The sequence below is a fragment of the Sturnus vulgaris genome, chromosome 6 (assembly GCF_052056855.1).
Source record: "Sturnus vulgaris isolate bStuVul1 chromosome 6, bStuVul1.hap1, whole genome shotgun sequence".
In the NCBI taxonomy this organism is placed as follows: Eukaryota; Metazoa; Chordata; class Aves; order Passeriformes; family Sturnidae; genus Sturnus; species Sturnus vulgaris.
The window spans coordinates 14,197,485-14,225,240 of NC_142248.1; the positions used below are offsets into that span (position 1 = coordinate 14,197,485).

The 27,756-nt window shown below is 44.4% G+C and overlaps 1 protein-coding gene across 5 annotated transcripts in view; it reads right to left on the reverse strand.

Moving 5' to 3' along the window:
* Window positions 1-3,374: 3,374 nt before the first annotated feature.
* SMOC1 (SPARC related modular calcium binding 1) overlaps window positions 3,375-27,756 on the reverse strand; it is a 128,881-nt gene continuing 104,499 nt past the window's right edge. For 2 of the 5 annotated variants that reach the window (XM_014869209.2, XM_088167074.1), the window contains exons 10-13: window positions 26,280-26,385; window positions 15,746-15,993; window positions 8,551-8,601; window positions 3,375-6,832 (exon numbers count right to left, since the gene is read on the reverse strand). In XM_014869209.2, the coding sequence (XP_014724695.2) occupies window positions 6,816-6,832; window positions 8,551-8,601; window positions 15,746-15,993; window positions 26,280-26,385 (422 nt within the window). In that variant the 3' untranslated portion in view covers window positions 3,375-6,815. The remainder of the gene's footprint in view (window positions 6,833-8,550; window positions 8,602-15,745; window positions 15,994-26,279; window positions 26,386-27,756) is intronic. The other 3 variants (XM_088167075.1, XM_088167077.1, XM_088167076.1) reach the window with 3 other exon arrangements.

The following is a 27,756-nucleotide window of genomic DNA, read 5'->3' on the forward strand; positions in this document are numbered from 1 at the left end:
GGATTTATTGTAGAACCATTTAGTTGCACTGTAAAATAGCCATTTTTGTTATCATTATGTATAGAAATATGGCAATACCAAAAGCATAAAAATACCACTTAAGAAAATGGGTAAGAAAGAGAAGGAAAAGAGAAGAAAGGTCACCTGTAGGCCTCACAATGACACTTGGTTGTTGCAATTTTCCTCTCTTGGCCAAAGCGATGGTTGCAGACTGGATCCATTGCGTGGTGGGAAGAAATCCCCAAAATACAGCATCTGCTGGGTTTATATTCACTCCAGGTAGGAACACCCAGGTACCTCCCCTGGAGCAGGGAGTTTCAACCGGATGATGTAATGTTGTGGATCAGTTCAGGAGTCTTTGACACCTTCTAGGACAATACAGCTGCCCTTAACATCAGGGAGTTGAGTCCATTATGGCCCATTACGGCCCATCAGCAGAGATGAAAACCTTCAGGCTATGTAGAATGTCCCGGTACTTGCCCAGCTGGGGAGCTATCACAGCTGAGCTCACTTGAGTAAGGACAGAGACAGTACCCTCCTCACAGGGTTTGCCTCTTTCCTTGTCAGAAAAGAGCTGACACAGCATGTGGCTGAAGAGAGAGAGCTATTTCCGAAGTGACTTGGATGTTCCCACTCTGAGCTGGCAGGTTGTCTCAGGGAGAGCTGTATGAAGGTGGCTGAGGCTGGATTGTTCACCTGCAGCTTGCCCCATGAATGTTGGAGCCAGCACCATTCCAGTCTCTCTGGCAAATAAATTTTTCTCCCCAGAACTGGGATGACTGGACAATAGTATCCCCTTTATCTTAAGTTCCTGTCACAGTCCAAATTCCATTTAGCAGGCATGTTTGGGGAGGGGTGGACTTCCACAATCGCAGATGGACAACAAGGTTTCTTTGCAGGCTCCTAGAGTGTGCAAAAGTCCTCTGATAAACATTGCAAAAAATAAGCCATTAATCTGAAGCAATTTTAAAAGCTCCAGAAATGCAAACATTTTCTTTCATGTTGGGCTGCAGGTGAAAAAACCCAGCCTCAGCCACCTTCATACAGCTCTCCCTGAGACAACCTGCCAGCTCAGAGTGGGAACATCCAAGTCACTTCAGAAATAGCTCTCTCTCTTCAGCCAGATGCTGTGTCAACTCTTTTCTGACATGGTGATGCCAGCAGGAATCACTTCAATGGTCCCAGCCAAACTCATGACTGAGGGAGATAGCAGTGGCACTTAATGCTATTCAAGGCCAGAGCTGTACTGTGAAATGGGACACTGGACACTCAAACTGCAGTTTTTAAGTGCTTGAAGCACAGCATAGAGATGCTGCAGGACAACTTGTTTCACCAGAGACTTTTGTTCACACACCATAAAGCAATGAGTTAAGGATCTGTTTTCTACTGGGACTGAATTTCTTTACTTTGATAAGGTGAGCTGTATTCATCTATACTTCAGACTCCCAGATCTTGCACCAAGAAACTATTCTGAGGTCCAAACTAGGGACACCGACTTGTGAGTGATGTGCAGGAGATCTGAGCTATTCCTGCTGGCACCAGAGAGGAGGCAAGGTGTGGTAACCTCAGTCTCCAATGGAGCCACAAGCAGCTGCCTCCCTCATTGCCCAGTGCAGGTCTAGCTCAGCTGGGCACAGAGAGCCACCCACCACCACTGCCTGGGCTGTGGGCATGGGCTGGCTGAGCACACAGCAGGGCCATGGCCCCTCTGCCTCAGCTGAAAACCTTCAGCTCAGTCCCAATGTGCTGAAAGAAAACATAATGTGGAATAAATGTTCATTTATGCTTTTGCAGGAGATGGGGAATATAGGTTTGTGCTACAACACAAAGCAACTCCTGGAATGCACAGGCAAGGCCCCTTTGAAAAACAAAACCCATCATTAAAATGAGTAAGAAGGCCCTCAGCAGAATTAGAAAAAGCGTAATTGCTTCCCGAAGTAGCCAGTCTTGGGTTTTCTGGCAAACACTCCATACAAAACACTACTGTTGAGACTCCTGGTTCCTAAGGTGGCATTCTTTCAACCCATTTCCTATTCAAGGTCTTTTCCAGACTAAGGAGCATCACTTCTGCAGATCTTCTGTCCAATTTAATATCAGCTTCTGAACCGTTGCCAAGGTATTTTGCCTGAAATGGCTTGTAAGGGCTGGCTGCTGAGAAATCGGAAGGTCAACATTCTGCATGTCAATTGTGTTAGCTATGTTACAGAAAAGAGGAAAAAAGGCAGGGCGAGGAGGAGGAGAATGGCAGTATCACTGCTGGAAGCAGAGGCAGAAGCAAGCCCATTTCAGTCCTTGTGGCTTGCTTTCAGAATGGCAGGGAAAGGGTGAAGGCCTCTTAGGGTACCTTACCTTGACTCCAGAACCAGGAAGCATGGCCAAGGAACTGGTCTTCTTTGTCAAAATATCCTTTTCCTGGTTTTAGTTAAGTTTTGCAGAACCCCAGAGGTAACAACTACTACTGTAATACAACTTGGTAACACAAGGAAATTAAGTTGATTTGCCAGTTCATTCTTGACAGATGCATATTGGCTGTCACACCTCTGGATTTCCTTCTTTTATTGTTGAATTTGCTCCTAAGACTAAGCAGAGTCGTCTGACCACCTACAAACAATCGAGCCTGTGACTACCATACAAGCAGAAACACTTGCCTGGGACTGCCATTGCCTTGCTTTCTACGTGCAATAAATGAGTTGGCTCCTTATTCATTGCAAGAGATTTACATGTGATCAAGTGAAATGAACAGTGCTAACAAAGCTGGTCAAATGCACTTGAAGGGATCAGTGTATGGCCCCTCTGGAGGACCTGATGCTGCAGCCTCTGATGAATGCCACTTCCTTGTAGCCTAGAAAAACCTGTGTTTTACAACAGCAGCAGCTTCCCAGCATGGCTTATTACTTACCCTCTTTGAGGATTAAAAGGTTCTGGACAACAGTTATTACAGCTACTGCAATAAGATACTATTTCAGGCTCTCATGTAGCGAGGCATGACCTGCAAAGTGAAGTATGAAGGCTCCCATGTGCAAGGAGCACACAAGGTGCAGTGCCTGTCTCCTACTCATGGTGTGGGGACTGTGCTAGGAGATCCCACACCCCATCTTCTGCATCATCTCTACATTCCTGCTGAAACTTCACAGCCTTTCTGAGCAGGCTGGGCAGATTCACACAGCTGTCATCAAACCACAGTGGAGATGTACTCTGGAGTTGAATTCAGCCTGGAGGCTTACACACAGGGGAGAAACATCACAGACCTCCAAACCCAACCACAGACTGACACTTGACTCTGCAAGGAGGAAAGTCCCCTTCTCTATCCTACAGCACAGTAGGAATAACTGGAAATCAAGATTCAACAAGTAACCACGACAAGACACTGGAGCAAAAGTTATCTATTTTATTACAAAACCAAAACCAAACAGATGCCTTTCAGTTTAACCAATGTGCCATAGGCAGAAATGCGCTGGGGAGAGTAAGTTCAATATAAACTCATGCTATGGAAAGCAGTGCCTTCACACAAATGAATCCCACTGTAATGCAATTTCCTACAACACACTATGACCTTGGAATATCAGCAAGAAAGGAAACGATTTTTTTACTTCTGGCAGGACGAACAGATGACTTGCACTGTTGAGTCCTGGTTCTCTTCTCTGTCCCAGCCGTTTTCAGCCATCATTCAAAGCACAGCTGGAGCGGCCCAGGAGGACTGGAAGGATGAGGAGACACATGCCCAGGGCCTGCTTTCAGACGCAACACACACTCCCTGTGTCCCAGCTTCAGAAAGATGCTACTGAGGCAAGGCAGAGCAGAAGATTGCTTACAACCACCAGATAAGGACAATTTGGCCTTTAGCAGCCAGGTGGACTGGCAATAAAACCAAGAGGGGAAATGTGCAGCTGAGGACTGCTCTCATCTGATGAGTACAGGTTGTTGGAGAGCTTATAGCATGGGCTGAGTCAATCAGGACCAGTATGGTCTGCACGATCTGACACAAACCCAGAACAAATAACTTGGCCTCTGCCTGGACATTACACAATCATGCTGGTTGGGCCTTCCATGGCCATGTACAAGTGTTGCCAGCAACTGCTCAGACACCCACACAAATTCAGCAAGGCAGGATGCAGGGACTTGGAATTGTCTTGTGACAGGGAAAGCAGTGTAATGCCTGGTCCCCAGTCCATCCATAAGGTCAGCCCTGGCCTAGCAACAGGAATATCCACCAACACCAAAGTTAACCAACAGCCACCCCTTGTTTGCCTTCCTTGAAGAACTGACCCAATTTCAGTTTCAAACCACATGTGAATGCAGGCCTTTTGGAGGGGAAGGACACAAGGATGAGAAAAAGGAGGTCAGCAGAAGGATTTATGTAACAAGCAGGAATGGTGACTGGCTGGTTTATTTCCAGAAGAAGATGCAGTGAGTTGTAACAGCTCTGCCCTACAATCTTGTGGGGCATTGCCCAGCCCCAGTGCTTGGCTGATAGAATTCCTAGAGGCATCCAACTGTCTGTTTCTGCTGGATATAACTATACATTAAAAAAAAAACCCTGAACAAACAAAGAAAAACTTCACCCCCAAAAAAACCCAACCACCAAACACCAACCAACCCAGCAACCAGAAATTTTAATCCCTAAAACTAGAATATTAAAATGGAGAGGGTTTTTTATACAACTGATTTCATTCTTTACTCCCTACAATAGGATTAGTGAGTGTGACATGGACATTTCTAACTATACACTAAACCAAATTATTTCAACATACAAAAGATGTGCCCAGGGCAGTAAAGGAAAAACAAAAACCGAAAAACAAAGAGAGAAGAAGCAATCAAGAAGGTGGGAGCTTGCAGGCCAAAAATGCACATACATTGTAGGTGAGAAACCATGAAGATCCAGCAGCAGGATCTGCTCTTGCTAAAGAGATGACTTCTTTGTATTACAATGGTATAATGTGTATTTCAGATATTACCAGAGGTGTTTTCAACCATGCCATATGTTTTAATTAGCCCCAATATACTTCCCAGAGGAAGAGTTATTACTACCCTTAAACAGTTATTTATAGAAAGGCTTGTTAGTTTTTCTTTTATTTAACTTCCCATTTTGTCAACAAGCACTAACTTACTGCATCAGGACACTTTTTTTGGTGATGTATTTATCTCATACTATTGTCATGATGACATGAGAGTGAAAATGCTGTCTTGAATCATCTTTTACTAAAGCAACAGAGCCTTGAGGGATAAGTCCAGTCTCTACACTAACTTATTGCTGTTTCAAGCAATTGTTGGTGTGATCTCATATTAGCATGTCATTTCATCACCTTCACTACAGTTTCTTCTAGCAGGTTCTTGGTCCAGTGGCAGAAGGATCACCAGGTCTGAAGTGGGAGGCTGCTCAGAACAGGCAAGTGCTGCCAGTGGTTGGAAATACACAAAGCAAAACACTGCGTGTCCCATCACACTCTGCCCAAATCTAGGATTGCTGATATGGGCACCCCTGACAAAGAAACAACTTTGGTAAAACTCTAGTGGTTGACACTGACCCAGTGGCCTCCAAGAACACCAGACTCCTCACTCCAAGCCTTCACTATTAGTGCTAATCACACCCCAGTGTCACAGTACCAGGAGGAACTGGCAACAGCAAATCAGGCAAAGTGGGCAGGCACACCACTCTGCAGGAGGAGAGCTTGGATTCACAACCACCAAGGACAAGAAAAGTCACTGCTGAGAGACCTTCACCAGTGAGCATGGCCCAAGCTGTACTGCTGAAACATAAGTAAAGCAGACCCTTGGGGAGCAGCAGCACAACTGTGTCTGTCTGCACTGATAAGTATGTTCTTTGCTCGTCAGCAAAGCACAGGGCAGGCTAATGCTGCTTTTAGCAGGCTTCTCAAAATGTTTATTGTTGTACAACACACAGATGAACACTTTGTCAGAGAGGAAGATGCAAGTCTTCACTCCACTGACTCTACTAGGCCTATGGCTCCCACATCCTTCCTAGAGCTTTAGATTCCAGAGGCATGGCACATCTTTGCTAAGCATTTTATCTGAGCATGAACAGCAATGCATTTGTATTTCATTTCTGCCCAACTTGCAACAAGTGCACAAACTACTTTTGTATATCCCTAATACAACCCTTTTCTATCCCAACTTTAGGCAGCTTTGCAGTGCACCAATACTTACATGAAATCTGTGCTCTCAAAAGCCCAATTACCTGAGTTTCAGAGAGCTTTATTGTAAGGAAAGGGGTTCAGCTGCTCTCAAGAAGCATTTGGTATCTGGGGCGCAGTGTGCACATCTGCAACAACAATTCATGCTGATACTCTGGCTCCTTTCTGCATGGAGGTGCTGTTAAGGCTCACCACTGAATGATGGCTTGGTGGCAGAAATGAATGCATTACTATAATCCATTAAATTCAAAGTGTCCCTCTAACCCTAACAGCCTTCAAAAGCAAAGGGAGGAACAGAACAGTGACTCCAACCCCTGTACAAGACAACTGTACAATTTACATATATATTTATATACAGTATATAAAATTCTTTGAGTCCCAGTGAACTCAATTTTACATCATCAGTAGCTGTTCCAATTTTAAAAAGTCATGATCCTGCTTCCCCTCCACTTTCCAAAGTATTAGATAATGGCATTGAAAAGCAATTAAAAACAAACTCAAACCAATTTTTTAAAAGTGCAAATGTTCTGGGTGCCACTTCTGCTACACTGGATGTCGCTGATGCTGTGTGCTTGCTCACAAGCAGCAAGGTGTCTGTCCATCTGTCACTGGATCTTTTCTTCCTTTGGGTCAGCTCCTGCCTTCCCTTCTTGTTTTCTGCTGCTACACCAGGCGACCTACTGAAAGAGTAGGGTGGGGTGGGCAAGGAGGGAAAAACAGAACAGAAGTAGAATAAGTAAGGGAAAAAGGCAAATGAAAACAAAAAGAAACCTGAAACTGATAAAGATCCAGTATAGCCTCTGCTGAAGCCATGGCCCCAGAAAGCTGGGATCCCAAAGTAAGCAGTGAGGCTGAAAACAACCAGGGGCTAATGAGACAGCCTTGCTGGAAAAAGCATGAATGAGTCACATGGAGCCTTAGGGACTGACATATTTTTAAACACAAAACATCACTTTCTTCCCCCTCCTTGGAACTGGGCATGCAGTCTAGGGAAACAACTGGTCCAACACCCCTTGCTCTGCTCTTGTGCCTGGCACAGCTGATGCAGAGACCACTGCTGCCAGGCTGCCCTGCCACCATCTCCCCATCAGGCACAGCCAGCTGCCTCCTTCCCCAGCACACAAGCAGGTCTTGGAGGCCTTTTCTCAGAAAGCTTTTGTTAAGCACCTCACCAAAGGTTCTTAAAGAACCAAAGCTCTTACGGGATCAGAGCTAGAGCTCTGTGGATTAATTACAGGTGAAAACAAGCTAAAGAGAAAACAGAAGTAGGGATTTGGTTTTCAAAGAGGGGAAAGGTTACCTCACTGAGAGGAAAGGCCTCAGTGGGATCAATGCTGATCAACATGCCCTGTCACAGGGGGCAAATATTGACAAATGCAAAATTATTTCAGGTAGCCATATTTGCAGTCAATTGCACAGCTCTGCAAAGGGTGCCTGCAGTGCTCAATGACCAGCTCATACCAACAACAGATTGTTTTCCATGTCTGTAAGTGCAGTGCAGCGTGGGAGTGTGGATGACCTATCCTGAACTGAGAACTCTGAGTGACAAGGAAGGGGCTGAAGCCACAGCAATTGTTCAAATGCCTCTGCTCAGCTTTTAGCAGCAGGCAAAAACTGAGTACATACTCAGAATGGAGGACATACCAAGAAACATCACATCATCAATGTACAAAGTATAGTTGATCTTTAGCTTCAGTTTTCTGTTCAGCCCATCTCACCAGGGCCAGATACATTCCCCAGAAAGATAAGGAGGACAGCAAGAGGTATAGGAAGACTTCTGGCATTAAACAAATACACAGCCTAGGTCTCCTCAACACTAAAAGGAGTCTAACCAGACGTGTAGGACAGCTATAGAATGAATGGCAGAAGATATAGGCAGGGAAGAACTTCTCACTGCTTCTTACAATCCAAACTGAGAGGTACCCAACAAAACCATGAGGCAGCAAGTCTAAAAGCAAAGCAAATGATGTTCATGCCTGATGAAAGGGTCCATGTGATTCAATGCCACAAAATACAGGGGAGAGCAGACCTTTACCACGATAGAGAAGAGTCTTCATGGGAATTTGTCCATGGAGTAATGTAATGCAAACACAACAAATCACCTAAATTATTGCTTGATAGAAGAAGGAAGAGTAGGACAGGAGAGTAGTCATCCCATAGCTGCTTTATACTATTCTAATTCCTTAGCAACATATCGTCTATTCCAGCAAAAGACAGAGCTGGACTTTGAAATGATACAATGGAGCTGCATGTTGGTATATTTACACAGCTTAAGAACAGCTTTGGTTTCCAGCTGTTTCTATACTGCTGTTCATGAACACAGGAGAACAGGAGAGAATGAATTCTGCAATACATGCTTATTACAGTAAAAAAGAGAAAATTTTGACAAGATACTCACTGAAAGGGTTAAGACCTTGTCTTTTTCCATTGGGCAAACTGCTCAGGCTACCTGTAAAATCCAAGAACCACATTAAAGGAAGTAAATGCCATGGCATGACAAAGGAGCCTTCCCTCGTCTGTTGCCAGACAGCAGGCTCAGAGCACTCCCTCTGAGCATGCTCACAGCAAGTCCTGCCAACAGGATTCACATGCAAGAGTCTAATCAATGTGCCTGAGATGAGAGATGTTAAATACCTAGTGTTGTGGAGCTGAATTTCATGAAATCCAGAGGTTTTGCATGGGCAAGAAACAACAATTACAAGGTTAAACTGAACAGTGGAAGGAGAAAGAAGAAAGGAAGGATGCAAGTAGTATCATGAAGTTTCTCCAAGCAAGCAAAATAATGCCATGTAGAAAGGGGGCAGCCAGAAGAGAGTGAGGGTACAGGCAATACAGACAGCCCAGGTTTATTAAATCTTTTACTTGAATCTAACAAACAAGTGCTTAAAATCAAAGACCTGAACTTATACCTGGCAGAAGGGCAGAGCTGTGACTGCTTTATGAGACAACAGGCACACACACCCTACACCAGATGGAGCTCATGGCAAGGGCCTCTGCACTGGGACAGACAGCTCAGGGATTACAGGAGCTGTCGAAAGCATGTCACACTTCCTGCGAGCTGCTTCCTCTGATTTCAAAGGAGGGATTAGCTGAAAGTAGGAGCTCCTGCTCCCAGCCAGCAGCAGTAAGCCTGTTGCCACCCTCCACTCCAGCCTGTGACTTTGATTTGTGCATGCACATGACATGACTGCACAGCTCACTCTGCACATCAAGCACTGCACATGCTGCTCTGTGCAGGAACAAGATGGGCAGAAGCTCAGAGGGCAGGGGTGAGCTGTAGGAAGCCCCAAGGGCCAGGAGGCTGGGCTCTAAGATGGGAACGGAGCTGCTGGGAAGAAAAAGCCAGCGGGAGAAAAAGGTGGCAGTGGCTAAGGCTGAAACGGGTCACAAAGCACAGCCTGTTGGCTTTAGAGAATATTGAAGCTGTGTAAGCACAGTAAGTTATCCCAAGACCCCAAGCACCAGCCCAGTACCAGCCACCTGCGCTGCTGGGATCAGCAGAACCACGGCTCGCTGATGCCTGTGTGTGACACACGGTTTTGCTGCCATGGGCAGAGGCTCTGCCCAGGCTGGCTGGCACTCACAGCCTGGGCCCTGGAGGGCACTGCCAGCTCTGCATCACTGCCCTGAGCAGCAGCCAGAGGACATCTGAAAGAATCCTCTCGCCTCTAACACCCAGTGCAGGTGAGCCTGCAGCACGGCACTGTGCATGAGCACAACCCATCTTTGGGAAGAGGCAGGAGCTCCAGGCTGGTGTGTACAGAAGGCAGGAGAAGGTGCAGGGAGCATCCCTCCCTGCCATGGCCACTGTGTTCAGGCACACGGCCCCTGCAGCTGTGGGGGAAACTGCACTGGGGCTCATCCTTTGCTACCCTGGGGGCAGAGAGCACTGCCACACAAACCAGGCCAGCCATGTACACCTGGCAAAGGCAAAACCCTGCCACAACAGCACTGCACTGCTGACACATAGAAAGGAAGAAATATGGCAGGTGGTGCCCATGGGTTACTAACATATAACTGGGAAGCCCTTGGGCATTATAGGGTAACATCCCATCACTTGGCAAGTTTCATAAAGCAGAGTATTTGCTCATCCTCACAAGTACACTGTCTTAGATAACAGTTCTAGTCACACTGGATTAGGGCAGATGTCTTTCAAAAGAAAAAGCCCCAAGGAAACTCCAGCAGCTTTTTACAGGAAATTATTATTCCTCAGTCATACTGAGCAAACCTTTCACCTTTTGGGGAGAGAAACAGCTTAATCTTGTGTTCTCAACACAATACTGATGTCCTGATTCATACTATCACTAACTTTTGTCAAGATTAAAGGAAAATTATAGCACCTCTACAAAGCCCCAAAGGGAAGTATCTGAACAAGACAAACAAAACCAAGCACTGAACCAGTGCAGCTCCTTTGATTCTAACCTAATAGCAATTAAATGTACTTTGAAATTCCTTTTAAATTCAGTCATTACCTGGTTACAGTTTTCTCATGGCCACTCAGACTGTTATTTTCTACCATCATGGGTCCAGAGGCCTTTCCCAGGTGACTGCTCTTTGCTACCTTCTCCCACACAGTGGCTTGTGCAGTAATGATAGAGCAACTCATTCCCAGCCTGCCAAGCATGCAGTTGCTTCTGAAGATAACAGTAAGAAAGACCCAAAATATCACTGAATTAAATCTGCTGTTTAGATTGTCTGTCTACTTTTCCTTCTTTCTGTAACATTTCCTCAGATTCAGTAGAAAGGGACATTCTGTTTAATTACACACACATACACTTTTTAATTAAGATATTTTGATCCTGTTTCTGGACTGCACTCTTGGTGGCTGGGCTCCACCTCAGACATCCTCATGGCCTGTGAAGCACACCCAACACCTACCATCTGACAAGCTCTTGGATAGCAAAGCAATCACGGGATCTGAGCTGGCAGAAGGGAACTTCCCTTCAGCTGGCAGAGGGACATTTCTTTGCTGCTTATTCCCTTAGCTCCTCTTTGGGCAGGCACAAAATGCTGACTTTGTCTTCTGAACTTGGAAGAATATAGAGGTAAAACTCAACTCCAGCATTTTGCAGCCAGCACAACTAGCATAAGTCTCACTCAGATGTACAGCCCTCCTCTCCAACATCACTGGACTCCAATTAATCTTGGGTCCAGTAACTTTCCAGCAAAGCTTTACAATGTGTGTCTATCTCCTCTCAAGGATCCTGCCTTATGACTAATGCAGAGAGATAAATTTGTTCTTTGATCACAGATGGTTCCCCCCTGAACTCAGGCTGTGCAGACTACGCTGAGGAATGCTAACTTTTAACAGGCTGTAAATCAGTCTGTTTTCCTTCCACAATTCCTCAAACAGACAATCCTAGATCAAGTGATGGCAAAGACTGTTTCTGGCATACTCCAAGCTAAAAGCCCTGCCTGCCTGTTCTGCCCCAGTTTAAGAAGCTATTTGCAGGCTTCTGCAAACACTCAAAGGCTGACTCTTATGTGACTACTCCATTCTGAGATCCAAGAATGGCATTTTTCCATGTAAATGGCCCCTGATAAAAACAAGTCTGGTTTAAAGAGAGGGGCAAGAGCTGTGCAAAGCAGCCACCAGACCTAGCAGATTTTCCAGCGGCTTTTTGTGTCACTATAAGCATGGAAAAGAGGAAGAGTTTCTGATAGACTGGGAAGCTCTTTTCCTCCATGGAGAACCACTGGTTGGCAGTGCCCACATATTAGGTTACCACAGGCATGAAGAGACTGCTGAGGAAGGGAAGACAGACACAACTATGCATCTCGAACAGATTGGATTCTAAGCTGGAAAGAGCTCAGATTCAGGTTTGTCCTTACAAATATCCCAGCTGAATCTCCACATATAAACCTTATTTGGACTCTCTAGGTCCTGAGAGGCACATAACAGTAGTGTGTTATCTGTGCTCTATGCTTTCTTCAAGCAGCTCTAGTTCCACGTTTGGATGGAACTGGCCACAAAAAAAACCCCAAAACAAAACACTGACAGAAATGCAGAACGCTTGATATGCGTTTTCCTCAGCATCCCAAATACAACCAAATTTGTATTATTTTTTATTTTCAAAACCATTACAAGTGGTTCCATTTGCCTAACAAGAGGCATATTCACCTGGAATGATGACCCACTTCATTTTAGTCCTTATGCTATTGGACACCCAGATAGGATTTAGAACATCTGAGCTAAGTTCACTTGTAATGAAGTATATCAAGGGGAAATTATAACTTTCCTTGCCTCCCTCCAACCCGTCCTCATCCAAGCTAGACCAGAATAACCTTTCAAAGCTTTTGTTGAAACAGAAACATTTCCATGAAAAATTTTGTTTTCATCTGACTAGCAGTTTACAACTGAAAGTACATTATCAAAAAGGTTTCCAGCTAGCTCTTGGCTTGAACCCACAGTGACCTCAGCTCCAATAGATCTTTGGAGGTCATTTCACAGAGAAAGAAACAGCAAAATACAGGGACTGACTACAAGCACCTATGATCAGGATAAAGGAAAGTTAGAGAAGGGGTAAGATTGAAGAATCAGAGTGGTTTGGGTTGCAAGCATCTCATTCCAACCCCTCTGCCATGGGCCAGGACACCTTTCACTAAACCAGGCTACTCAGAGCCCCATCCAACCTGGCCTTGAAACACCTCCAGTAATGGGGCATCCACAGCTTCTCTGAGCAACCTGTTCCACCCCTCACCACCCTCACAGTAAAGAATGTTTTTCTCAAACCTAATCTAAACCTAGTCTCTTTCAGTTTGAAGTTATTCCCCCTTGTCCTGTCACTCTGTGCTCTTGTAAAAAGTCCCTCTCCCTCTTTGTTATAGGCTCCCTTCAGGCAGTGGAAAGCCATCATTAGGTCACCCCAAGCCTTCTCTTTTTCAGGATGAACAATCCCAGTTCCCTCAGCCTTTCCTCACAGCAGAGATGCTCTGTCCCTCTCATCATCCTGGGGGCCTCCTCTGGACTCATTCCAACAGGTCCTTGTCCTTTCTGCTGCAGACCCCAGAGCTGGTGCAGCACTGCAGGGGGGTCTCAGAGAGCAGAGCAGAGGGGCAGAATCCCCTCCTTGGCCCTGCTGCTTTGGATGCAGCCCAGGACACCCCTGGCTGTCTGGGCTGGGAATGCCCATGGCTGGGTCATGTCCAGCCTCTCACCCACAGCACCTCCAGCAGGGCTGCTCTCCATCTCTTCAGTCCCCAGCCTGGGAATACCAGAGGTGCAGGACCTTGCCTTCAGTCATCTTAAACCTCATAAGGTTCCCATGGGGCCACTTCTTGAGCTTGTCCACATCCCTCTGGATGGCATCCCACCATGCAGGCATGGCAACTGCACCACTCAGTTTGGTGTCATCTGCTAATTTGCTGAGGGCGCACTCAATCCCACTGTCTGTGCCATTAATGAAGATATTAAGTAACACTGGTCCCAGTATGGACCCCAAGGGCCACCACTTGTCCCTGATGTCCATCAGGACTCTGAGCTATTGACCTCCACCCTCTGGATGTGACCATCCAACAAACTCCTTATCCACCTAATAATCCAACCATTTCTCTCCAGTCTAGAGATGATTTGTGGGGGACCATGCCAAAGGCAAAGATACTGATTGTTTCTAAATTTATAAGTTCTTATGAACTGACAGAACAAGAGGTCACAGTCTTAAGCTGTGTCAAGGGAAATATAGGTTAGATATTAGGAAAAAGTTTTTAATGGAAAGAGTGATCAAGTACTGGAATTCTCTGCCAGGGGAGGTGGTGGAATCACCATCCCTGGATGTGTTTAAAGAAAGACTGGATGTGGCACTCGGTGCCATGGTCTAGTTGAGGTGTCAGGAAACAGGTTGGACTCGATAATCTTGAAGGTCTCTTCCAACCTTGTGATTATTGTGATTATTGTGATTCTTGTGAATAGGAAGCATAGAAAACACGTCATCTACCACTGCACAACTTCATGACTTAAAAAAGATCCATTACAAACTTGTTTACTGCACCTCTGGAGCACTCTCCCTCAGTTCTTTCTTCCATGTTAGTACCTGCTCTCTGCACTGCCTCCTGCACTGCTTTTTAGTCCTCACCATCCTTTAACTTATCACTTGATCTTTGATCCTCAAGGCTTATCAGTTCTGTAGTAGGTACGTGGAGCTGTATGACAGAACAAGATCAGAGCCCCTTTTTGACCACAGTCCTGTCCTCAGAAGAAACCATGAAAGGTCAAGGCTGTGTTCTCAGCAAACAACTGGGCAATCAGGCATTCACAACGTCTTGCTGACTTCTTTCTCCTTCCCATGGGCTCAAAGTTTCACATTTTCTTTCTTCTCTCCCTTTGATTTTTTCCCTTTCCATAAATTAAATTTTAAACAGTCAGTTGGCCAGGGCACCAGATTCCAGAGAGTCTTATTCCAGGCCAAATAGCAATAAAATTCATTTGGCGTATTTGTCTTATTGGGAAGGTAATAAAATTAAGGATTGCTATTTTGGTATGTCATTCCTCAGTAAGGTACTGATGACTAAAAAAACACCTCCACAGGGCTAAGGAAGCTGAATGGTTCTCACAGCTGACAAGTAATGCTATATGCTTATTATGGTAACTAAGATGTTTGCAAAGCACCTAGAAAATGCAACTCCCCAACACCCAAATGTACTGACTCCCTTCCCACTCGTGCTAAACTTGAGAAAAGGACTAAGGAAAGACCAAGATGGGAGAAAAAAAAAAACTATCCACCCTTCACAACTAATGTGACACTTTTAACAACAGCTGTCTGCACAGCCAAAACACCTGCACAGGAAATTAGTCCCCTGGAATCTCCCTGTTTGCCTTCTCCTGCCAAGCAAGTCTGCCCACAGTCAAGAATGACTGATAATTATTGAATTTGGGTTGAACAGTTTCAATTCCTACAATTTCCAAAAATATCAGTTTGGTTTGGGTCCCAACAGATGATGAGGTGAAGATGAAAAAAGGAAGAAAAGGCAGGAGGGTGGGTTGATTGCTCAGACACTAAACAGAAAGGAAAATAGGTTATTCACATGTTTTATTTCTCCCCCAATCTCAAAGTACAATTTAAGTCTGAAAAAGGGCAACAGTACAGCCCTGTGCTTTCTTTCTGAGTTGTTCTCTTTGCATCATCCACTCTCCTGCATGCTGAATTGAGCAGTGAAGATAAATATTATTTCTGTTAGTAAACAGGGTCTCGAGAGAAGGACTGGGTCTGTGCTGGCTCATACATCATCCAACCTGCATGGCTGAGATCTTGTTAGCAGGGTATTACTCAGAAGGGATCTGATCTTAACTACATTTTCCAAGGATTTCAACAGTACAAGCAGAGTTCTAGCCAAGAACTCTCATCTGTTGTCCTGTTTCTGTACTGTGCTTAGCACAGAGGTCTGTGATAAGGCATAGAAGATGGAGCCATAACACAAGTAACAAATTCCATTTGCATGGCAGTGTATTGATCCCACTCATTTGCTCACACAAACTGTGACACTTTTCAAACAGCTGGAAGAAAACGAACTTGCTGTAACTCAGTTTTTATTTGTCATGTTTGTTTGTCAGTATTTACTGTCACGCAACGAGAAAGAAAAGGAAAAAAAAACCTCACCTCCTTCCTTGCTGACTCCCAAACACCCTTTCAGCTCCTGGAGCGAGATTGACTTGTCCTTGTTGAGGTCACAGTAGTCAGTGAAACGCCGGGCACATTTCTTGGGCTTGGCTTTCTTCTTCACGTACCGTTTGAAAGGCTTTAGCTCCCGCTTGTTGATGTCATTGCTGCTGTTGTTGTCCAGCTGGCTGAAATACCAGTGTACCACTCGCTCCTCCAGTGTGTGGCTGGGGTCTGGCTCAGAGAACCTGGAACAGAGGAAGCACAGGCCCCAGACAAAGGGGTGCTCTCACCAACACTGTCAAGCACATGCTGAGGAGCAAGAGCTGCTCATCAAATCAGGCAAAGTAAGATAAAAACACAGGTCTTCAAATATCCTCCTTTTAGCTGGGCTCTTTTAAGACAGATGAACTTTTTCTAAAAATGTCCTCTGAAACCCTCAGTAGCTGTGGTTCTCCTCACACCAGTTGCTGAAACTCTGCCTAATCCCAGAATGATCCTCATTAGAGGACAAGAGACAATCTCCTTGGTCCTTTTCACTCTTGGGCTCCCTTTCAAATTACCAGCAAGAGAATCATGAGTGTCAGCTGTCATGGTAGTTTCTGTGACAGTAATATCTAGACTTCAGAAAGGGAACAAATTAATTTAATGCAAGACACATTCATTATTTGAAAATGTCCTTGGCAAGATACTATATTCTCCCTGTATCTGTTTATATAATCTGAACTCCTCTTCTATATTTTCAACATTTTTCATGCTTTTCACATAGCTGATTTACACATAAGAGTTCCACAGCAGAAAAACACCATTAAATCCATTAAAAGCAGTACTACAGAGCTGGCAACTTCAGTTTGTTTCATTTCATAATCATTGTGGTATTACAAGTTTGATGCTATTTGACTCACATTTTCTTTCTGTAGACAACAACGATATCAGAGAGAAAGAGAAGAAAAAAAGGAGGAAGAGCAACAGCTATAGATACAGAAATACAGAATGCTGCCTTTCAACATCATGCCATCACTGAACAGGCACTGTTATGTCATACCAGTTTTAAGCAGTGTCTGGGGCTCTGCAGCAGCAGTGGGAAAGGGGTTTAATCCTCAGGGATACTGAGAACCAGGGAAGAAACTCTTTCTCAGCTAGTCTGTCTTTTCTCCATATGATGAACATGCCAACAGAGAAAGCTGAAATGAGGCTGAGACCTGAACCTTTTTTTCCTTCCAAGAATAAAGCATTTTAGTGCATGGAAATTAGTGGATAGGTAGTCAGACATGCTACACTGGCACTGATTGCTCTGGCTTATTCCAGGAGACATATCCAGCTGCTGCATAAATTCCTTCCCCAGGAAGGAGAGGGGAACAGTTGCCTGCTGCAGGCAGCCAGATTCTGGTGTGAGTTTGGGGCATTTCTCACTGATTGAGAAATACGAACCCAAGTACCCCATAAAGTGCTGTTGACCTTGTTTCAGAAACTAATAGGATCTATACTTACATGGTAACTGAAATTTTTCTTGTTGGGAGCTAGGAGAAAGAAAATTCTTTTGACTTTCTTGTGTGACCAGTTTTGCCTTTAAAATGCAGCTAGAGAGCCTGAAAAATACCCCCTCACACATGCTACCCCTGTGGCAAATTAAAAAATTAGTGAGGGGGAATCTGCAGCATGCAGAAAGTGAGAACTGGAGTTTAGGTGGAGAACTGAGATCCTCATTAACCTTTTCTGATGGCTTTTACAAATAAAGATAGGAAATTAAAAAGGTAGCCCTATCCAGAGATACTAGAATCCTTGCAACAAGTAAACACACACACAGAGTACAGAGAGGCAGATAAAGTGCATAACATTTGTCCCAGGTTTTTACTTGAAACTATTCCCTTCATTTAATTCTTAACTGAGAGGCAGGTTGGCATTCAGTCACAGCTTCTGGTCAATGTACAATGAGATAACCACTGTGCAGGAGGGAAAAAGAAGAGGTTAAGAATAAGTGTGGCTTAGTTTGGAGAGCCAAAATACCAGGTAAGCACCTGGAATCACCTACACACAAACAAAAACTGCAAAATTCCCCCCAGGAAGTTAAGAGAGTGTCCTGATTTTCTAAACTGAATGCAATGACCAGGATGACAGGAGAGAACAGAAACACATCCTGTGTCCTGTTTTTATGACATTTATTAACATTGCTATTGGCCTCTCTCCCTTTTGGAGAGAAGCTGGCTATCATTTGAAGGCTAGCATGTTTCCAAAAGCCTCAAAGGAGTTCTGTATTGCCAGGGGCAATACTCTGCCTTTGCTGAGACAGAAGAATAAAACCTGAGCTTTTGCATATGAGATTCCCCTTGTTCAAACCTTGGCTTGCCCTAATTTACTGAAGGCCCACAACTGGAGAGGCAGAAATGGAGAAGACAGCAGAGCATCTTAGAAAGACAATAGACAAGAGCTTCTCACTACCTAATGAAGAGGCACTCAGAAGCAGGATTTTAAAGTGCCTCTTTTCCAGGGGCACACCAAGGAGGAGCTCTTATAAGTTATCAAGAAAGGCAACATAGCTCTCTTCAGTGCTTCCACAAAGAAAATGAGGGACATTCACAGGCTAATACAAATACATTGACTCATGAGGTGACAATAAATCAATCTTTGCCATTACAAACATGCTGAGAGCTCATGCTGAAAACTGTAGCATGCTAATAGAGCTAAAAGGAATTAGTTTAATGGCTATGACTTTAGGAAAAAGGAAGATACAGCCATTTCTGAGTTTTTACCACTTTCTGTTGGCTGGCTTAGAAGGACTGCAGTTCCTGAGATGGTTGGTTGCCTGCCATCTCTGGTTATCATCCAGAATCCCAGCACAGGAAGCATCTCCATCGTCTCAGGGCGGTCATATCTCCCTGGCTCATGAAATTCCATGATACACTACAGAAGGATGAAGTTACACTACCATATATAACTACCGTGACTCTGACCACTGCCGGTGCAAGGCACTTAGGCACCACCCATGAAACACGAATTAATGCCAGTACACAGCACTGCTGGGCCACCTAGCTTTGCTGATGTGCCATGACACCAGCCATGCCTGCCGGGTCAGCTCAGACAAGTCTGGGGATCTAACTGCCCTGTGAGCACAGACTTGGCAGGATTCCAGGGGATCGTCCCTCCATTTCTTCCCCATACTATTGCAAGAGAAGAAAATCAGCCCTCAGATATAAACTTCATTTATTGGGCCACCTCTCATTCAGACCATAAAGGAATCAGAAAAACCAAGAGAGAGCAAAGCTATCCTGTATATTCTCAATGTCCAACATCTCTTGCTCTAGCACCAATCACACTAAAACCCACTGAATTCCAGTACTTCGCTTCAGGGCTGGAGCAGCTTTGTAAGACACAGTAAGAACAGACCAAACTACCAAAATGAAGACAGCCTTGTCGTGTTGACTGCATTACAGCTGTACTTACTTTTCTGCCTAATTGTTCCTCTTTAGCACTCTGTGGCAAAATAGTCCTAAAGAATGAGAACTAGGGAAGAAAGGAGGTCTGTGTAAGCTTATTTTTCCAAATGTAACTTGCTGTTGCTGGACTGCTTTTGTACACAAACCAGCAAGTTTAGCTCAATTATGCAGCATAAGCCCACCAATATTCCAACAATGAAGAAAAGCGTGGTCTGTCATTAACATCCTAAGACAGCAAACTGGCTCTCAGCTTTCTTAAAAGTCTGTTTCCATCAAGTATAGTCTTCTCCAAGTAGGCTCTTGCTCCTCCTTCTGTATAATATTCTAAGAGCTCCCTCATAGCAGAACAGATGAGACACACTTCCACAGAATACCTTCACATCATCTGGTGTCACTGAGGAACACAGAGGCTGTGCAAAACCATGGACATACACTTCTGTAAGCTGCACTGAATGCTGCATCAGAGAATGACTGCCAAAATATCAAATATACAGCTTGAATATGCACTGTCCATGCAATCTGTAATACTTTTCAGCCCTCGAGGCCCCTTGTGAGAAAGGAGCAGTTAGCTCAGTGTGAAGGAGCAGAGAAGAAGAGGAGGAATATAGGCTAAAGTATACAAGAGCAACAAATGTGGGGCATGACTCCCCTGCAGAACCATGTACAGTGTGCAATCACATTGTGCTCCATAGAACTGTGCAGTCAAAGTGCAATATGTGCCACTAAATTTTACTAAATAAATTGAAGTCCATTCCTAACAAAACTGGTCCTTTGCTCCCTGAACACTTGCAGCCCCACTGCACAGGCTGCATGGATCCACAACACTGTTGCAGTGTCAAGAAATCCTAGTACAAACTACTGCTTGGATAGAAAGTAAGGTTGCAATCTCTGAAGTACCCATCAGGTACCTGTTTGAAGACTTAGACAATCTGTTCTTTTGTACTACAAGCTTTATGTAGCAACATTAGCAGCTGAGGCAGGAGGACAGAGGGGCAGTAAGATCAGCCCATCATCTAGCTGGACTGCAGAGCCTATAAACCAGAGGGACCTGTTCCAGGATGAAAGAACACTTGATGGACAAGAAGCTGGTAGAAAATGCTATGAGTAAAAAAATAAATTAGTCCAACTTTCATTCCCAACACACATACAAGGTATGTTTCTGGTCAGGATGTCTAAAGGAGTTAAAGCTGTAAGTTTCTATGACTTGTAAATATTTTGCAAGGACATACATATATATTTATATACACTTTGCCTGGTGCTGTTGCTGAAGGAATAATGGATGGAGAGTGACTGACCACTCCAGTCAATGCCTGTGACAGCATTGATGAAGTCCACCAAAGTGCCAGCACTAAGCAGTGGAAAGCAATGAGTTTAACAAACTGAGGCAAAATTCAAAATTGTTCTTGCTCTGCTTCCACTTCTTACTCCCATTTTGTTGTTCGTTGCAGTTGCCTAAAGTTCAAGTCTGTTACAGTGGAACATGGTTTGAATCAGAGAGGATTACTATAACGGAATTGCAAAAGGATCCTGTATTTGTTTTATTATTCCTCTTTTCCTGTAGCCAAGAAGGAATCAAGAAGCCAGCAAAAAACTAAGCTGTGTTCAGACTAAACAAAAGGGCACTACACAGTCCAAATTAATTATGGGAAATGCATCATTCCTCTACAGTTAAAACTTATCTCCCCTATTACAGGCCACTTTCTTTCTCTTTTCAGGCTAAGTTGTATATGAAACATTATTCTGAATATAACTTTTCTAAAGATTGTAGGATAAATAATTTAGAAGGTTAAAAAACTACCTCCCTTCACTCCTCATAGACTGTTCAAAGACCCTCCTCTTACATGACCACTCCTGTATCTTTAATTAGGCTAGAATTTCCATAAGAGGACAAAGAGAAGTTGGTATCCAACTTCAATTGAAATGCAATAGGACTTGAGCATCAACTTCCCTGCACTGTTTAAAAATGTCAATCTTCATTAAAATGTGGATTGGCTTCAGAACATCCTGGAGATGTGCTGAGCTGTGCTTGCCTGCTTCAAACTGCTCAACTAGAGCATGAAAAGAAAGCTCAGGGCCATTTTCTGGAGTACTTTTTGGGGCTATTACATGGGGAATAATTGGCAACTTTGAATTAAGGTACTGATAGCTGCTGTGTTACATGATAAGGGAGACTGTTGTAAGCTGCCTGTTTACCTTGAATTCCACAGGGCAGTAATATTTTTGCTGATAACATAGCAAGCCATAATACACTCATTTTGGCAACTAAAACTCATTTCTGAATTGGCAGGGACCAAAGAGAATTTCTCAGATAAGGGAAGCCCAGGCTGGGATTCCCTTTGATCTAGTTTAGTTTAGGCCCTGTGTAATATGACTATATCAGAATTAGAAAAGAGACTAAATGTACTAAAGCTAAGTCTAAATTTTAAAGTGCTGTTCCTATTATATAGGACTCACTTGTGAACAATTTCAACGGTTTTTTTTCAGTAAGGATACTAAGTACTGGCTAATAAACCAATTCCCTACAAGTGCTCCCTTAATTACTTTGAAACATACAATAAGTAACAAGCTGTGCCTTGGAGTTATTACATAAACTGAAAATTAAGAATGAATTTTACCGGAGATTTTCTGTTTCAAAACTCTAAGTGAAGACTATTTGGCTATTATGCTGTAATATAAACCAGGGCCATGAGGAAGGGAAATTCTCATCTCATTTACATTATTGTAAAGCAAGAGTAACTCAATTAAAGTCCATAGCTTTGAACTTCCTTAAACAAGACAAGACCTATAAAGAATTACAAGGTTGTTTTAAGCATGCCTAGTTTAAAAAAAAAAAAAAAAAAAAAAGTCTTATCGGGTTTTGCTTACATGGCCTGCAAAAATCCAAGCTACTGCCTCACTTTGCTGCTACTAGATGGGTTTTGGGGGAAACTTAACACAGCTCTATGTAGTATTGCAAATGTCAATTCTGATTTCTCCCCATGCTTCTCCCTTCACCCAACTCCCTCCTACCCCCCCCAAAAATAAAAAACTGCTAATATGGATATTAATTGCAAAGACACTCAGCAAACACAGAAGTTTTCACTCACATATCCAGATCCAGACTGAAGGCAGCAGGGTAATCTAATCTAATTTCCTGTGTATCATACCCACAGAATGTGAATCAAATTATTCTTGGGACCATAACTCAGGTTTGACTAAAGCAAGACTTTCTGAAACACATCAGGCCTAAGATGAAAGCCTTAGAGAGAGGGAATCAGTCATGTCCCTCATGATTTCACTCTGGCTTAGAACTGCCCTTCCCTTAAAGAAATTTTGATCATTTTTGATCAACTTTTGTTTATATTCAGTTAATCATGTTCTTCCCTGCTAGACTTAAGAGCCTTTGTCCCTATAGAGATACTCAGATTTTACAGAATCAACTTCCAACCTTTATTTTTCCTTTCAATACCCTAAGGAAGTCTGAGCTCCTTAAGACTCTCACTGTTAAGCTTTTTTAGTCCTTGACACTTTGTAAAGTCTCTTCTCTGCCTTTGGTCCTTTATTTTAATATTGATACTAAAGCTGCATACTGTATTCCTGAACCATCTCTCTGCTGCCACAGAGAAATGGGAATGTGGCTCCCCTGTTTGGTTAAAATATATAGGACAATATACAGTTAACATGGGGGTACAGCTGGCTGGTTGCCTGGCCTGCCTCCTGCAGCAGGCATATGCTTTGCTGGGGATATGTTAAAACTTTAGCTTGGATAATGGGATGCATTTGCTCAAAATCTAAAAAAGGCCCAGGAGCATGAAATGCTGAACACTGAAAGGAGCAAAAAGAGGAAGGCTACAGTGTGTGTTTGAATACAGAACCTATTCTGCCATCATGATGGCATCAAGATGAAGAAGAGCCCACGAAAGTGACACTTGTCCCACAAATAAGAAAACTGACATTAAGATTGACATGACTAATATTAAAAAATATCAGGTAGTCAGATCTCTAGCTTTTCTTTACAACAAGAACTTCTCAGTAAATCTGGGCCAGGGTAATACAGGATAAGCACTGTCATAAATACAGTTATTTTGTTAGTTGTCAAGGCTGAAAATTAATTAAACGTATAACTAACCCAATAGATAAATATCCCTTCATCTTGGAAAAGAGCTTTCATTGACAGTCAAAGTTAGGTCACCTAGGCAATTTCAGATATACACAGAATCATAAAATTGTTAATTGGAAGAGACCTTCCAATAGAATTGGAAGACCTCCAAGGTTATAAAGCCCACCTGTCAACCCAGCATCATCACCATGTTAACCACTAAACCATGTCTTCAAGTTCCACATCTGTACGTTTTCTAAACTCTTCCAGGGATGGTGATTCTGCCACTTCCCTGGGCTGCATGTTCCAATGCTTGATAGCCAATTCTGTAAAATTTTTTTTTCTAATATCTAACCTAAATCTCCCTTGACACAACTTAAGTCCATTTCCTGTCACTTGTTACCTGGGAGAAGAGACCAACCCCCACCTGGCTACAGCCTCCTTTCAGGTGCTTGTAGGGAGAAATAAAGTCCCCCCTGAGCTTCCTTTTCTCCAGGCTAAACACCCCCAGCTCCCTCAGCTGCTCCTCATACTCTCCAGACCTTTCACCAGCTCCACTGCCCCTCTCTGGAGCTGCTCCAGCACCTCAATGTCTTTCTTGTACTGATGGGCCCAGAACAGAACACAGGATTTGAGGTGTGGCCTCACCAGTGCTGAGCACAGGGGGACAATCACTGCCCTGCTCCTCCTGGCCACACTATTGCTGATCCAGGCCAGGATGCCATTGGCCTTCTTGGCCACCTGGGCACAGCTGGCTCATGTTCAGCTGCTGTAGGCCAGCACCCCCAGGTCCTTTCCTGCCAGGCAGCTTTCCAGTCACTCGTCCCCCAGCCTAAAGCACTGCCTGGGGCTGTTGTGACCCAAGTGCAGGACCTGGCACTTGACCTTGCTGAACCTCTTACCACTGGCCTTGGCCAATTGATCCAGCCTGTCCAGATCCCTCCTGCCCTTCCCCAGGTCAACACTCTCACACAACATGGTGTCATTTGCAAACTTGATAAGGGGGCACTTAATCCTCTTGTCCAGGTTGTTGATGATATGAAACAGGGCTGGCTCCAATACTGAGCCCTGGGGAACACCATTTGGGACTAGCCACCAGCCACTCTCTGGGTCCAGCCATTTTTTACCCAGCAAAGAATACAGCTGTTCACACCATCAGAATTCCTGAAGAGAGAACTCAGGATATTCCTCACCTTGGGACTCTTGGAAAGCAGGACTCACTGCACAGTTTCCCAACTCCTTAAACCCATATGAAATAGGTACTGATAAAATTTTTATCTAAATATAAAAAATTCCCTGAAATTACTTAAAAAAAATAAAAATGGTCCCATCACAGCCTGTTGGGTTGGAAAAGCTTGACACGTGTTCTTTGGGGTACATGTTCAGTCTAGCTGAGGCACATGGAAAATTAAACCAGAGCAGTTATCTGAATTTAATCATGGCTGTGGGCAGGCAGAGTATTTGGGTGGTAGCAGTCTTTTGCCTTACCAAGGACAGCCTGCTAAAAGATTTAATTTTCCCCTCGCAACTGGGCTGCTGACATTGGAGTGGAAAATAAATCAATGTGACGACTGTGTGAAGAGCTGGGCAGTGAAAAATTCCACCAGAAAGGCCTCTATTGAAAGCTGAGAAATACACAAAGCTTGGGGAACATTAGGAAGCAAGCCTGCTGGTTTATAGAAGTGCAGTGGGGGCATACATCTCTGGTCTCTACAACATTGGTTTATATTAAGCTTTATTTTAAGAGTGATGATTACATTGGCTGTGTTTCAGTCCCAGTGCCAAAGATGCCAAATAAATATCAAATACTCTCCAGGGCTTCCCACCACCCCTACCCGCTGCATTTGAACCATGCAAATTAGACAGAATTGACATTGGAATGCTTAAGTCTGGGAGAGAACGATGTATTTCCCATCCTTGGGGCATTTCTCATCCTGTTTATATGAATACAGACATGCTAGGCATATAGCACTAATTCAGTGGGTTACAGAATATTCAGCATGCAGGCACACATACAAGGCACTGGCCTGATGTGTAAGGTCTAAAAGTGAAGTTAAAACCATATGAATTCACAAGTAGTCCTATTGAAGCCAAGGGACACAGCCATGCCACCCAGGACCTTGAATAGTCTTGAATAGTTAAAAGATGGCATGGATTCCTTCTCCATTATGAAAGAGGAAAGCAGGGGATCAACATTACTGTCAATACATTGGAAGAATACCCATAGAATTAATGTATGTGCAGAGGCACTTCCATCTCCAGACCCCTAGGAACAGGAGCACATCAGTCATTGTGCCATCCCTGCAAGCTGCCCAGCACTGGCTCCTTTTATAGTCAGGCAAATTCAAAACCACAGAAGCCTTGCCTAGCTGAGGCAGTGTAGCACTTTTTAAACCCAGCACAACTCATTCACAATGGCCTGTCCCGAGGCAGTGCTGCAGGGATCTGCTGTTATCAAGCAGGAGGGGGAGACACAGCCTCAGCTTTCCTCCAGTTCCCCAGGAATTCAGACTTCTGCCCACCTCTTGCAACAGGCCTGACCTGTTGCTCCTTCCAAAAGGGGTGGACACGCAGCTGGTCAGAGGGGAGGGCCATGAAAAACAGCTCCTCTCCTCATAGCAGGCTGGCTGCAGCCTCACAGCAAAGCCACAGCGCTGGTCCTGCCAAGAATTTGGCTCACATTCTTCACTCCCTGTGGTAGCCACTAGGCCACACGGTCTCCTTCAATCCATTTGCATTTTATTAGGTCTTTTCATGCACCGAGGGACAAAAGAACAAGCCACTTCCTCCCACTGAGCTCTCATTTCACACTTCAAATGGGCTATACTAACCTTTATGGTGGAGCAGCTGCCAGAGAGGAAGGGTGGGAGGCAAGCAGAGCTAGGGTGACAGGACAAAGCAGCCTCAGATCCTCTCCCAGAAACCCAGAGGAACCCGAACCTTTCCCGCCTGTCCCCACCTCCGGGGCACCCAGAGCTCTGCAGCCACTGGGGTGGCATTCAGCTGTGCTTTCTGGACTCACCTCCCACCCCCAGTAGGTGCTGCTGAGTTAATAGCCTGTACCATGTCCGTAGTCAGAGCATCAAGCAAGCTGGTAATAAATTCAACTTTCTTCCCTTCTGGGCAGCCTGCAGGAAGAAAAGAGGAGGTTTAATGCAAGAACACACAGGCTTAATCTCCTACCCCAATTCAGAATCAGTCAGAACCTCCTTTGTTTTTAAGACAGCAACAACCATCAACACAGTCCCTAAGGAAAGGCAGAAGAATCCCTCAGTGGGTTTCTCTGCATGGCAATTTGTCCTGCAGCTTTTGTCCAGGCACTCGCAGGGTCATCAACAATATCTGGCAGGAAGACTGTGTGGTTAGCTTTATGGTCTCACCCAGTTCTCTACCAGCAAAACCGCAGGGATGCGCTGGAAGTGCCTGGCAGACAGGAGTTCCCATGGTGACACTCGCAGAGAAGTTTACAAAACAATTCATTACTTCCTGGATCATCTTCTGAGGCAAATGTGGCTGCTCTGAGGCCTTAATTGACAGATTAAAGTATCCCAGAGCACAAGGCAAGGTCTGCTGCTTGCACTCTCCTCTTCAGGCACAGAAAGCATTGCCTGCCAGTGCCCACCACAGCAATTCATTCTTTGCATGATCACTCTGCACAGGAAACACGTCAGACTGAGTTGGTATGTGGCAGTCACCCCCAGTCACTGCTGGCTTAAGCAGGACAAAGATGAACTTGGTAACCATTTCTGTTACTTAGTGCTGAGGCCATCTAGTTCTCCACCATCATAACCACAGACTGACAGAGCCTCCTATCCTTAACAGTGCCAGCCTGTTACAATGAAATTCTCCATCTCCTCGCCTTTAAAAGGCAAACTATGCTGTTTCCTTGTTGCTTAAAGCTTCATTTACTACTCCATGAACACTGTGACAACTGTTCTAGCCTGGAACAAGCTAAGGAACAAGGAACCGAGAACGGGCATGCTTAACTTCAACATGCTACTGTCAAAGCTGTTGTCCAAAACCCATCACTCCCCAGTCCAATTATCTTCTCTAGATGTGACAAAGCCACCACTACATCCCTCACCTCCCCAAACCACCATGCACTACCAATTATTCAGCTGATTAGGGCAGCAGATGTCAGCAAATAGCCTCCCACAGCAACACAGAGCAATGTCAACACTTTCTGCTTTTCTTGAACAAGCAAAGAAGAACATGTACGACAAACAGAGCACCAGAAACTTACTGTACAGCCCTGACAGCTGAAAGCAGCTTGCAAATGGATCTGACAAAAGTCTCTCCTTTGCAGTATTACAGGCTCTGTCCTCTGCAATAGCTAACCAACAGTCCCTAGCCTGTCTCCATATTATGTACACTGCACACATGCACACCCCTCAGCCCTCATTTGGCATATGGTCCAGAAAACGTCAGCATTGTAATGGGTAAGCTGCTATTGCAGCCAGAGGAGACCACTCACTTAAAGGAGCTTTTTGTTGAGGCAA